Source organism: Staurois parvus, unplaced genomic scaffold, assembly GCF_062004578.1.
Source record: "Staurois parvus isolate SC_StPar_1 unplaced genomic scaffold, SC_StPar_1.0 ptg000017l, whole genome shotgun sequence".
NCBI lineage: Eukaryota > Metazoa > Chordata > Amphibia > Anura > Ranidae > Staurois > Staurois parvus.
The window spans coordinates 19,209,856-19,222,634 of NW_028317813.1; the positions used below are offsets into that span (position 1 = coordinate 19,209,856).

At 39.8% G+C, this 12,779-nt stretch overlaps 1 protein-coding gene across 2 annotated transcripts in view; it reads left to right on the plus strand.

The window, feature by feature from the left end:
• Positions 1-12,779, plus strand: part of LRP1 (LDL receptor related protein 1) — a 441,174-nt gene that overhangs the window by 316,594 nt on the left and 111,801 nt on the right. For both annotated transcript variants that reach the window (XM_089681129.1, XM_089681140.1), the window contains exons 26-30: positions 2,723-2,887; positions 4,847-5,091; positions 5,526-5,657; positions 9,057-9,284; positions 9,411-9,585. In XM_089681129.1, the coding sequence (XP_089537255.1) occupies positions 2,723-2,887; positions 4,847-5,091; positions 5,526-5,657; positions 9,057-9,284; positions 9,411-9,585 (945 nt within the window). The remainder of the gene's footprint in view (positions 1-2,722; positions 2,888-4,846; positions 5,092-5,525; positions 5,658-9,056; positions 9,285-9,410; positions 9,586-12,779) is intronic.

Below are 12,779 nucleotides of genomic sequence, written 5' to 3' on the forward strand. Positions count from 1 at the left end.
AGCTAACATACCAGGATAATGATTCATATTTTTTTTCTTAAGAAAAGTGACAGATATGTCTAAGTAAGCCCAATGAGATTTGGAAATTCCAATCACAGGGCTAAAATAAAGCTCCTTATCCATGTGTTACAGTTTTGTGAATTGAACCTATTGACTGTAATAATGGCAGTGATACTTAGTTGTTAAACATAGCATTCCTGGATGGTGATAATGAGTTTGGTGGGTGTTTGTTTAGCTCTTAGGTAAATGTGTGTGTAGACTGTTGATTTGTATATATTATTCCTTAAAGTGTTACTAAACCCACAACAGTAAAATCTGTCTGTATATACAGTAAAGTATGCTTGTTATACTCACTGTGGAATCTAAGGGGTTAATCCTCTGCATTGTATAAAAAGGCTGATTGAGCCTGACTTCTCTGATCCTCCCCTTCTTCCAGTGTCCCCCTCTTATCTCCTGATAAGGCATATTGTGTGGAGTCACTCTGCACATGCTCAGATTGGTATGTATTGCTAGAGAGGTTTTTTTTTTTTTCCCTTGGAAGAGTGCAGGTGATCAGCACAGGGCCAATCAGCACTGTCCAGACAGAGGTCAAGGGGTTCTGGATCCTCCTAGAGCAAAATTAACACTCCTCCTACAAGCTTTAATATGTGCTCTGCTGAACACTGAAAGAAGTCACAAGACTGTTCTAACTGCTGATGAGAAAAGGTATTTAGCAGTTTATATCTATTAAAATAATTTCACTTCCATGTTCTGTGTACTGTGGGAGACCAGATATAGTGAATGCAGAGTCCTGGGTTTAGTAACACTTTACGCCTGGAATACATGGACCAAAATGTTCGATCCTTGTATGCGAAGGCTGGTGGCAGTCCACCTACCGATTGACTAAAGTATAACTACCCCATCAAGTTTTTCCCAAATCGATCAGTGCTGTGATAAGTGTATTCTGATGGTGGAGAAGTCTCCCTGCTGTCAGAATACAATAATTCAACGGGAAGGATTCACCCTCCCACATAGAGTAGATGGGTTGAACAAAAAAAAAAAAGACTGATGTATTGGCTGCCTTTGCATACATGCTCTCACTTTTTCTTATCAGTGACCATGTCTGATGAGTACATCTCACATGGGCACTCTGCCGCCTGGCAACTAGTAGGGACACTGTATACTAGTGCCTGCCAGAAGGATATTTAATATAATGGATGCAGGAGTAAAGACCCATTGGTGACCACTGCAAACATCTTGAATGCATTTTGAGGTATTTTAGGTGTGTCTAGAAGTCTATAAATGCAAAACGATTTTGTGTCTTTGTGCCACCCATTCTAGAACATCAAGCGTTGACTTCCTTTGTATCTGTATGTATAGCCACTAGGGAAAGGGCTTGTGGCGTCTAGAGCAGGAGACAGCTAAAGGAACCAGATTGGAGTCTCATTTCATGCCAGCCCTAGAAGACATTTGGGAGATTATCACCTTGCTTAGTGGTAGAAATTTCCATAACCAGCGGCACCTCAACCAGCCTTATAATTCTGGCAGAATATGGGGGTCACCATCTCACATCCTGCTTTGTCCATTGCAATGAATAATTTAATGTAATAGTATAATCAGCTGGCATTGTTGGAGCCTCTAAAATAAGTTGCCATTATTAAACATGTGCTAGACACAGCAAAGCTAATAACTAGTATGCACTGCTGGTGCACATTGCTGCATTTTTTATACCTACCATAACAAAATATTTTCATTGGTAAAGCTTATACAAGTATACTAGAACCTTTGCAAGGATGATAATTATGTGGCTGCTTGATGGGCTGACAGGCCCCCATTATCCGATACTGTCTGCCTGCAGCTGCCAAACAATGTATTGTCTAGGAAGCAAGAAGAAAAAATACCATTTGAGTCAACACAAGGTATAATCATTAATACTACTAATTAGTTTATGTTGCCTTTGCTAAAAGGTCAGGTGGTGATGAATGAACCATATATGACTACGTTAATAAGTGCCAAATTATTTATTATTTTTTTTAAAAATAGCATTTTTTATGATGATGATTTAATTTTGTAATAGATATAAACAAAATGCCCCTCCCACTTACATGCAGGATGAGTGTTAAAGCCCCACTCCAACCCCCCCCCCCCCCATCCTTTTCCCCATCCTTTTCCCCATCCAAGCCAAATTGGTTATTTACCCATGCAGTGAAGGGGGTACCCACTGAAAGGGTAGGCTGAACAGTAGCATTCTGCAAATTAATATATTATATGTTTTATTAAAAGATAAAGTGTGGGATTGGATATATACAGATATATTAGAAACCTCTATACTACATTTTAGGAGTCCCTTGACAATTTTACTAATGAGAATCTGTTCATCAGATTCAACAGAAAAAAATCTGAAAGGAAAAGTCCAGAAAGATTGCAAGAAATGCTTAAAAAAACAAATTGTTTTTTATTCGAATGTTAAACAAGCTAAATAAGAAAAAATATGGTACCATTTAAATGAAAAAGAATACACACTATGGAACAGTGGTATACATTTATTTTTGTGCTGAGAAAAATAGTTGACTGGGCCTGATGGGTTGGCTAATAATTGCTAATAATGGCTGATCAACCCAGTCTGGGTCATTTGCCTTTTGTCATGTCTTTTGTCATTGCCAAAAACAGGTCATTGCTTAGGGCTAGTATGCAACTAGAAATATTATTTCATTAGATTGTTGGCTTGTGCTTCTGTTTATAGAATCCTCTTCTGGACTGATTGGGACTCAGGCATGCCACGTATTGAAGCTGCATCCATGAGTGGGGAGGGTCGAAGGATCATACATAAAGAGACTGGGTCAGGAGGCTGGCCCAATGGCCTCACTGTGGACTATCTGGAAGAACGTATTCTTTGGATTGATGCCAGGTACAACTTCAATGCTTATCTAGTATTCACTTGTACAGTAAAGCTTGAAAAACCCAAAACAATATTTACCTCCTAGGTTGCCTTAATGTAGACATGACTAAACAATATTATTTTCTGACTTTTGCATTTATCGTGCCTGATATAGGACGAAAAGTCAAGTACATAATAGTAGTTTTTGGTAAGTTGTAAGTTAATGGAGAAATTATTATATTAATTTACAAATGTAGAAATGTTTCCGTGTTTTTTTATCTAGTTTAAGTCTAGTTAAAACCACATTAGAGATGAAAGAACTCTTTCATTGATGTAAGGTCTAATATATGCACCTGTGTACTAGACTTTAGAGTGCAAGGCATTATCTACTGTAGATGCCTTATGTGGTAGGTATTGTTTTAGGGATACGTTCATAGATGGCCCTAATTTCAATGGACATGCTGTGACATAAAAGAAAGTTATCGTAACATATTTGAAAGCCTTATGCCCTATATGGTAGAAGACTGTCTATGGACTTTATACTGCTTGATAAAACAGATGACATGGGCGTGTAACTAATGCAGTGCTTTGACGCATTAGAAATGTAGTCCAATGTTAACAATGTCTCGACTTCACCCACCTGAGAGTGAAAGCAGAAAAAGACACATCTCTGTTACACTAGTTATGTAATCCTGTCTTCTGTTTATATCATTATCAAAATAAATGGCTTTTTTTTCATTATAAATCAAATTTTTTGTGCTTGTGTGTCTTTCACCATATTGATGTAAAGTAAACGTGTGGTCAGACAACAGACTTTCAAGTATTTACATATTCTTAACAAGCAGTAAATAAGCTTTAAAACAAGCACTCACTGACCTCTGTAGCTGCAGGAATTATGAAGGAGCTCAGCCTCAAAGCTCATAACAAAGATATAGTAGCCAAGGTCTAATCTGTTACTCCACAGCTTTAGCTTACCTTGGTACCCCCTGTCAGCAGTGACTGGGCAGCCTTCTAGCACTCCAGTGTGAACACAACAGGTGCTTCCACCTCCAAGCATCTGCTCTTTATTTACATTGGAAAATTGGAAGACTTTCAAGTCACTGTTGAAAAAGGAAGCAGAGTAAGCTAAAGCTGATGAGATACTGACCAGAATCAAATTACAGTGCCTATGTTCTATATTTTTGGATTAATTACTCCAGAGTGCCTGCAACTACAAAGTTCAGCAAAGGCTTGTTTCAAAATGTATATATACCTTTTTTTTTCGTTTGGACAGAGCAGGAGTGGATTAGAATGCCTGCCAGGTTTTACTGCAGTCAGAGGCTTGGCTGGAGAGATTTCTTCACTGCCTATCTGGTGAAAAAAAGGTTGTCCCCAGAACAAGAAGTGAGGGGAAAACTCAATTATGGCAAAAGAGACAAATGTAGGGGAATGATAGAACCAATGTCAGTTTTTTTTATTCTTGTCTGGTTTCCTATTGCAGAGTTTCCACAGTGAGGCAAAATCTCTTTTACATAGCCCCAGATAGCAGTAAATCCTATTGGGGGTTCTAAACTTTCCTCATTCCATCCAAAAGTTAAGTTTTCAGTATATATACACTTTAGAGATTCTTTGCTGCTTGTTAGGAAAGCGTAAATACTTGACTGCCCGTAGCCAGACCACAGATTCACCTTAATTTATGTGTAAATTTTCAGTATCTTGTTTTTCCTTGTGTACATTAGTATGGTACAAACCTCTCAACAAATTCCAGAATGTTATCAATAAAGTTTGGATATTCTACAGAATGGCTGTGTTTTTAGATTCACAGTTTTTTTTGTTATTTATGAATGATTTATGTTATTTTTTCTCAACATATATATAAAGGAATGACTGGATAAATGAATATACATTTTCAAGACTTTTGTTATTGTGGGAAATGTTGAACTGAGGATGAAATTTTGATTTTGTGTGTTCTACACATGATACGTTGTTATAGCTCTTTTTAATTCTCAGATCAGATGCAATTTACTCAGCGAAGTATGATGGCAGTGGACACATTGAAGTACTGAAAGGCCATGAGTATCTGTCACATCCTTTTGCTGTCACACTGTATGGTGGAGAGGTGTACTGGACAGACTGGAGGACCAACACCTTGGCAAAGGCAAACAAGTGGACTGGCCACAATGTGACCGTTGTACAGCGCACAAACACTCAGCCCTTTGACCTTCAGGTTTATCATCCATCCAGACAACCACTAGGTAAACTCATACATCGTTTTGGTCTCAGAATACATTAAAAAAATTCCATATTTCAACATGCTATGGGTGTTCTGGTGTGTGTGTGTTGGATGTGATGCTTGACTAGAAGGATAAGTAGTCATCCAACTCAAGTTCCTATAAATCTTTTGAAGAAAGGGTGACATTTGCAGCATAAACCCACTGATGGTCATACCACAGACATAAAATTAATTACCATGAATAAAATTCTGCACTGGCAGAGTCTGTGTTGGTTCATATGATATATGGAGACGAGCAAAATACCTGGCAGCTCCAACATGAGAAATTTTGTATTTCTTTAGTATGCTTTACTTGGGAGGTCATATAGATGTTTTTCCAGATTTTATTTGCCCTATAGTATAGTATTTGTTGTTTCAGAAAATGTGACTATTTTTTCTTCTATTTTAAACGATCAGCTCCTAATCCATGTGCAGAAAATGATGGGAGAGGGCCCTGCAGCCATTTGTGCCTCATTAACTACAACCAGACATTTGCCTGTGCGTGTCCACATCTTATGAAACTCTCTCCAGACAAAAAGACCTGCCTTGGTAAGCTTATGTATGTAAAGTCCAAACCAAAGAACCATCTTAACTATAGTGTAATCAGGCTGGATATGTAGTGATGTATTTTATCAAGTAAGTGCCACAGCAAGGGTTAAAAACCCCTGTGCCGTCAGCACAGGCCACAACTCACACAAGTTCTCCTGCAGTCTAGCATGCCCCATTAAAACATGTTCTAAGCAACATTCTTGTTGCTTCCTGAGTAGAGCTGTTGATTAGAGCAATGGACAGGTAGGCAGATAGACTGGGCCCTTGCTGTGTGTGAGAGCAATAGTACACCTCTCATTGTGCTGTCAGCCAGGGTGTTTTAAGCAGATGAAGAAAAAAAAGCTAAAAACGAAGGCATATTTATTATTGCATAATGACTGCATTATAGTAATCATTTTTAGATAGTTCATTTGGACTTTAACATGTATCTCTACCTGAATGTTGTTTTTTTTTGTTTTGTTTTTTTGTTTTTGAAGGGTAAGATCCCCTGTAAGTGTGTGTCTGTGGTTGGAAGATTCCCTTTCTCACTTTTTGTTCTGGTGACTATTGGCACTAGCATAAAATGCAATGGAAAATCCAACGTTTTACAGGCGGTGAGAGGAAAACTTCCAGTAAGGACACTAACTCTGGTGACAGCTGTCTAAAAGTAGTTTTTTTCCCTTACTTTGGAGACATTTTCTCTCCCTTCTTGCTGCATTTCCAGAACAGAAAGTAAGGGGAAGTCTCCCCAATGGACTGAGCAAAAAGTAAGTTGACAGGTGTTTTAAGAATTTCCTACTCTATCCATACTAAAAAAGGTTTTTGGTTATAGGTAAGCATTAAGAACAAAGGATTCAAAAAGTAAGCCAGCTTAACAATAAAAGAGGGGGGAGAAAACATGCCACAGGTGACAACTATGTTTTTTTTTTTTCTCCTCGTTTCTTTTAATAAATTTGTGGGCAGCACAGTGGCTAAGTTGTTAGCACTTCCACCGGGCAGTACTAGGGTCGTGGGTTTGAATGCCAACTATGGCACCACCTGCCTGGAGTTTGCATGTTCTCCCTGTGCCTGCTTCAGTTTCTTCCCACACTCCAAAGACATGCTGGTAGGTTAGAACTGTCAAAATTGGCCCTAGTATATGTATTGAAGCAAAAAGAGAGCGCACCAACCTTGTGCATTACCTCAGTAAACTATGATTTTATTGAATAAAAAATATATATGCTCACAAATAAGGAACTATAACAAGCATAAACCGATCCTCAAAGAAACTTGAAAGTGAGTCACATCATGAGGGTAGACTCTCAAAGTAAGGCCTGCTTGTTATACTTCCTTGTTTGTGAGCATATATATTTTTTATTTAATAAAATCATAGTTTACTGAGGTAAAGTGCAAGGTTGGTTGCACTCTCTTTTTTGCTTCATTTCAAAGTTTTGTTCGGGTTTCCCCAGCCTTGTTTTAGTGCTGCACAACTTTCCATGCATTTGTGGAACTTTTTTCAAGGATTCCTTCCACCTTTCCACCCTTGTTTTGAGTCCTAGAATGCAGGAGGTTTTGTTTCTGTTCCTAGTATATGTATGTATGAATGTAAGTTAGGGACCTTAGATTGTACACCCCTTGAGGGTTAGGGACTGATGTGAATGTACAATATATATGTAAAACGCTGCGTAAATTGATGGCACTATATAAGTACTTGTAGCAATAATCATAATAAATTAAAAAGCTTTGTTTAAAAAAAAATAAATAAAAAATAATAGTGATTCCATCACCAGTGTTTTCTTGCTCAAGAAACAGTAAGTACCCTGCTAGAGAAGTGGGCAGTGTGTGAAAACTCCACTGGGAGAGCTGTGAGCACCCCTACTATCCAACAGCCCAGAGTTTCAGATAGCATGTCCCTTGTTGGCCACTGGGGTTCCTTCTGTCAACCCCTTTTTCACTAGAGCAAAATTTCAAGATGCTGTCCAGCTTAAAGCTCGTTTGGCTGTACTTCTTCTATTGATCACAGGAGTGCAGTTCATTCTGCACTCCTGTGGCCTGTTTTCAGCCGACAGTGGGCTAATGTCTGCTGTCAGCTGACATCACTCAGCTGGTCCAGGCTGGGGAAAGATCCCAACTTTAAAGTCAGGATCCACCCAGACGCCTGGACTGGCACCTAGCTCAGACTCTCAGCGATCCCCTGAGAGCCTGAGTCAGCTGCTTCCCCCACTCCACAGCCCAGCGCTCCAGTGAGTGCTGGGGAAGGAAAAGCAGAGAGCGGTGACTGACAGTCACCAGCTCTCTTCTCACGGAGCACTGAGAACTGACTGATCAACGGTCTTTGATTGCTCAGTTACCAGTCTTAGAGCCGGCGGGGGACAGGTGCAGCATTGGACTGATGCTGTTTCCACTTAGGTAAGTATGATTTCTAAAAAAACAAACAAACCGCAACTTCTCTTTGAAAGACGCGTGTTCAGCGTCTTCTTTTGTAGGATAGGTTTTGCTTTGTTTTCATTTGGTAAACTACAGGGGCAGTTTGGGGGGGGGGGGGGCAGGGTTGGAGCTGATTAAGGAAGACATCTGTTTGTCCCTCAGCAGTCAGCTGCAGAAGCAGCTGTGTAGAAATAGTGCGTTTCTCCTTTAGCAGTCTGACACACCCCATGTTTGATCACCGCTGGATTTTCCCAATCATCAAAGCATGTGTGCAGCTGTAACTCTAACTCAGCAGGAATTAAAGTGTTATTAAACCCACATAAAAAAGCTGTCCACACTGTCCAAACAGTGGGTCAGGGGTCATGCAGCCTCATAGGACAGTCAGTGGAGAATGGAAACTCCTCCTACAAGCTTTAACCAGTGCTCACCTGGACACTGATAGAAGTCACAAGACTGCTGTATACTGCTGATGAGAAGAGGTATTAAAATAACTGCATTTCCATGTTCTGTGTACTCTGGGAGACCAGATATAGTGAGTGCAGGGTCCTGGGTTCAGTAACACTTTAAGCTGAACTGATGCAGGGAGACCAGTGCTTCCACATAGAGAGCAAGGGTCCTTCTGTGTAGCTGATTGCTGGGAACGGGTTCATTTCTTCCTAAAGTAGCTAGAGATCCAGTGAAACAAACAGTAATATTTTGATAAGTTATTGTTTGGCTACATTCTGAGCTGATTCGCTTACAGTATTTACAGGTTACTTTAGTTGGGCTTTGAAAATAATTTTGATTATAGCACAACCACCTTTTTGTCCAAAGAGATATTGTAGACTTGTTTCTTTTGGGCAATGTTTTAAAAAAAAAATATTGCAGGTAGGGTATTCTAAACAGTATCTGTTTCTTAGCAGAATGGAAATGCTGCTTCTACTTGGATTGTTTAGCAGAATTCACCAACAGAACCAGATGGCCCTGTATAGAAATGTGTACTTGATATATATATATTTTTTTAACCTTTTTCAGAGTCTAGGAAGTTCCTGTTGTATGCTCGTCAGATGGAAATCCGAGGGGTGGATATTGACAACCCATATTACAACTATATTATTTCTTTTACTGTCCCGGATATTGACAATGTCACTGTTGTGGATTATGATGCCTTTGAACAGCGTATCTACTGGTCAGACGTCCGTACTCAGACCATCAAGAGAGCTTTTATCAATGGCACAGGCGTGGAGACTGTTGTGTCTGCTGGTAAGAACTTCAAGCCTTGTTTAAATGTAAATTTGATAGCTGCTTGCTTGCTGTAAGTTGAATATTTGTAATGGCTAAATAATTTCTCGCAAATTAACAAATCTATTATTCGAATAACACTTTCAGATCTGCCTAACGCCCATGGACTGGCTGTTGATTGGGTGTCCCGTAATCTCTACTGGACAAGCTATGATGCCAATAAGAAGCAAATCAATGTGGCTCGTTTGGATGGATCATTCAAGAATGCAGTCATTCAGGGTTTGGATAAACCACACTGCCTTGTGGTTAATCCACTCGAAGGGTATGCTTTTTCATTGCTTAATACTATCCATTAAAGTAGAACAATAGGCAAACCTTTTTTTTCATTCTGGATAGAATAAGGGAGGGTTATAAACCCTGTCAGTTTTTTTTTTTGTCATCTGTGTCCCATTGGGAAGGTTTTTCCTTCACTTCCTGTCCCATAGCTAAAACAGAAAGCGAGAGGAAATACCTGCAAATTAGCGGAATCACTTGGGAATTAGTGTTCCCATTGGAAGATTTCCCCTCTATTACTTTTGTGTGGACAACCAAATTTGGGATTTTCTTTTACTTTTGCTTTCAATGATAATGGTAATCTGGCAAATAGGGTGATTTCCTGACGGGGACACAAACAATAATTAAAAACTGACAGGTGTTCTAATTTCTCTCTACTCTATCCAAAATTTAAAAAAAAATGCTATTGGTTGTACTTTAGGATATATTAAAATGTGAACTTCATGTAGAAGTGCAGTCCTTAAGGGCAGTAATTTGTCTGTTCACCTCAGTCTACTTTATAGTCCCCAAATTTAATCGAAGATCTTTGCCTAGGTTTCTTCTTGCTTCTGTCAGTTATTTTAATCTCTCTTTTATGAAATGCTGAACTCATAGAACTGCTGAAAGATGACAGCCCTGAGTAGTGCAGGCTACATTTTGAAGTTGTTTATGTTACACTTATGTGATTTTTTTTAAGGACTTTCCTACACTTCAAGATCTGTAGCCTGCAGATATTTACTTTGTGTCTGTGCGCATGTGGAGGGGGCGGGGTGAGAACATTGAATAATGAACATCATTACCGCTGCATTTTATTAATTCAGCTGCCATGTAAAGACTTTTTCCTGCAACAGTGTCTGTCTGGTATCTGAACAGTGGGTTATGAGGCAATTCTTCCTCTAGCCACTCAATCGAAAGTGTAAATCCCAAATCCATTTACTATGTGATGTACAAGTCTGATAAAGTAAATAAAAAAAAACGTTCCTTTTCCTCCCCTGCCTGAGCCAAATCCCTTATTTGTGTCTTTTGTGCTCCGTCTTCCAGACACTACAGTCTACAGTAGGGGGGGGGGTTTCAAGAACAGACGCAGTGTTGTCAATCCAGAAAGCGCAGTGGGAATGATTATGTATTGCCAGGTTCTGATTGACAAGCTAAAGACTTAAAGGACAAGCATAGCCAAAGCTTTTTTTGGCAATACTTCTCCTATGAATCACAGGAGTTCAGTTTGTTCTGCACTTCTGTGACCCATTTCCAGCCGACAGCGTGCTTGTCTGTTGTCACCTGACATCACTGAGGCAGTCCAGGCTCCTAAAAGATCCTGACCATTTGGTCGGGATCCACCTAGAAGCCTGGACCCGCAACGGGCTCAGTCTCAGAGCGATCCTCCGAGAGCCTGAGCCAGACCCTCCTGCCCCCTCCACAGCCCAGTGCTCCAGTGAGCGTGGAAGGGCAGAGAAGAGAGCCTGAGAATGACAGTCACAGCTCTCTGCTCCGAGCAGAGGGGAGAACTGAGCGATCAGCGGTGTTTGATTGCTCAGTTCACATTGCAGAGCCAGGAGTGGACAGATGCAACATTGTATCGATGCTGCATCCACCTAGGTGAGTATTTGATTTTTTTTTGTATATAGAGTCCATACTTCTCTTTTAAGCACTGGTAGTGACAGTAGTAATAGCCACCCTGAACACCTCATCCCACTGTAGTGCAACTATAATAACAATTATGTAGCAAATTTAGATATCTATTTAGTGATATTAGTTGGTCGACTTACAGTTTTTTACTACAGTCTCCATCATCCATTCATAGTAGTCTAGAAGAGCATCTGGAGCACAGCTCTCATATTTTGTGGTTTGGATACTGCCGGATTGTAAGTTTTCCAGTCATTTAAAAAAGAAAATCTGGGTAAAGCTCTTATGACGTTAATGATCACAGAGGCTGTTCCAGTAGTTTTGTTTTTACACACACACACACTTATATCTGTAGTGGCATATAGGAGAAAGTGACAACTTCCCGTCCAGACTTTTTTTTTTCTTTCTTCACTCTGGCTGGCCTGCACGTGGGGGTGGACCACAGCAGTTTCCAGTAATATAGAAATAAGCAAAGCCATCTGTGTGGGAGAGTTGGGTTCATTACGGGAATTTAATGTGAGGAAATGGTGGATCAGACATGGCGATAATGTCACGCAGACCCCAGGACAGATCCAAGAATTCTCTGGCTGCCCTTAAGAAGCTTTTTTTTTTTTTTTTTTTTTTGTATAGAGGTTTAGACTTTCTTTTTTCCTAACCCTCCTACATTCATAGTACATTGAAATATGTTGAACAAACATGCAAGAAACTGTATGTATGCCACCAGCTAACGTGCGGGAACCTGATATTAATGCAGTACAGCTGCTGGGCTTATTGGATGGCTGAATAGGTGTGCACACTAGGCATGCGGGGAAAGAGAATGCTTTTTTTTATTGATAAACAATGAAAGGTTTGTATGAATGGGCAGCAATCTGCATTCTTGATAACAGAATCTGCTATTTATTGTGGCAGAAATACGAAAGTGGGGGTGATGAGCAATGCCATTTCATGTTCTTTTTCTCCAAAGCTATGAGTAATTGATCACAAACTCAGTGAACTTGTCTCAGACTATTAGAGAGAAGAAGGTAACAAACAAAACTAAGCAAGACTATTCTGTTGTTGGCAGGAGCATACCAATTGGATAAAGAACCTTTTGGCTTTTATTGGCCTTGGGTGCTTAGCACTGGGAGCTTGGCGCTGGTAGTTTTAAGTGCTGGATTTCTGATTTCAAGAGAAAGTGAAGCTCTGCTAACATTCACTAACGTGAAAGGTATCCTTAAAGTATATCTAAAGCCAAAACATTTTTGTTTTTGATAGAGTAGGGAAATGTTAACACTTGTCAGGGTTTGTTGCCCTCTTTGGGAGAAATACCTTCATTTCATGTCCTGTAGGCAAAATAGGAAGTAAGACCAGATCTCTCCAAAATAAAGGAAATCACTTCTTAGTCAGTTGTAATTGGAACAGATGCCCCCATCAGATTTTGCCAATATTCCTGTCCTGGTGATAACTCAAAATATAGGCTATTGCCTTATTTTTAGTGCTGGTGACAATAGTCGCTAGAACACACATGGAGAGAGATGTCTCCCTATTGTGGACATTGACAGAAATAAGTCTGGCGTAGATTTTACCCCTAGTTTATAAAGT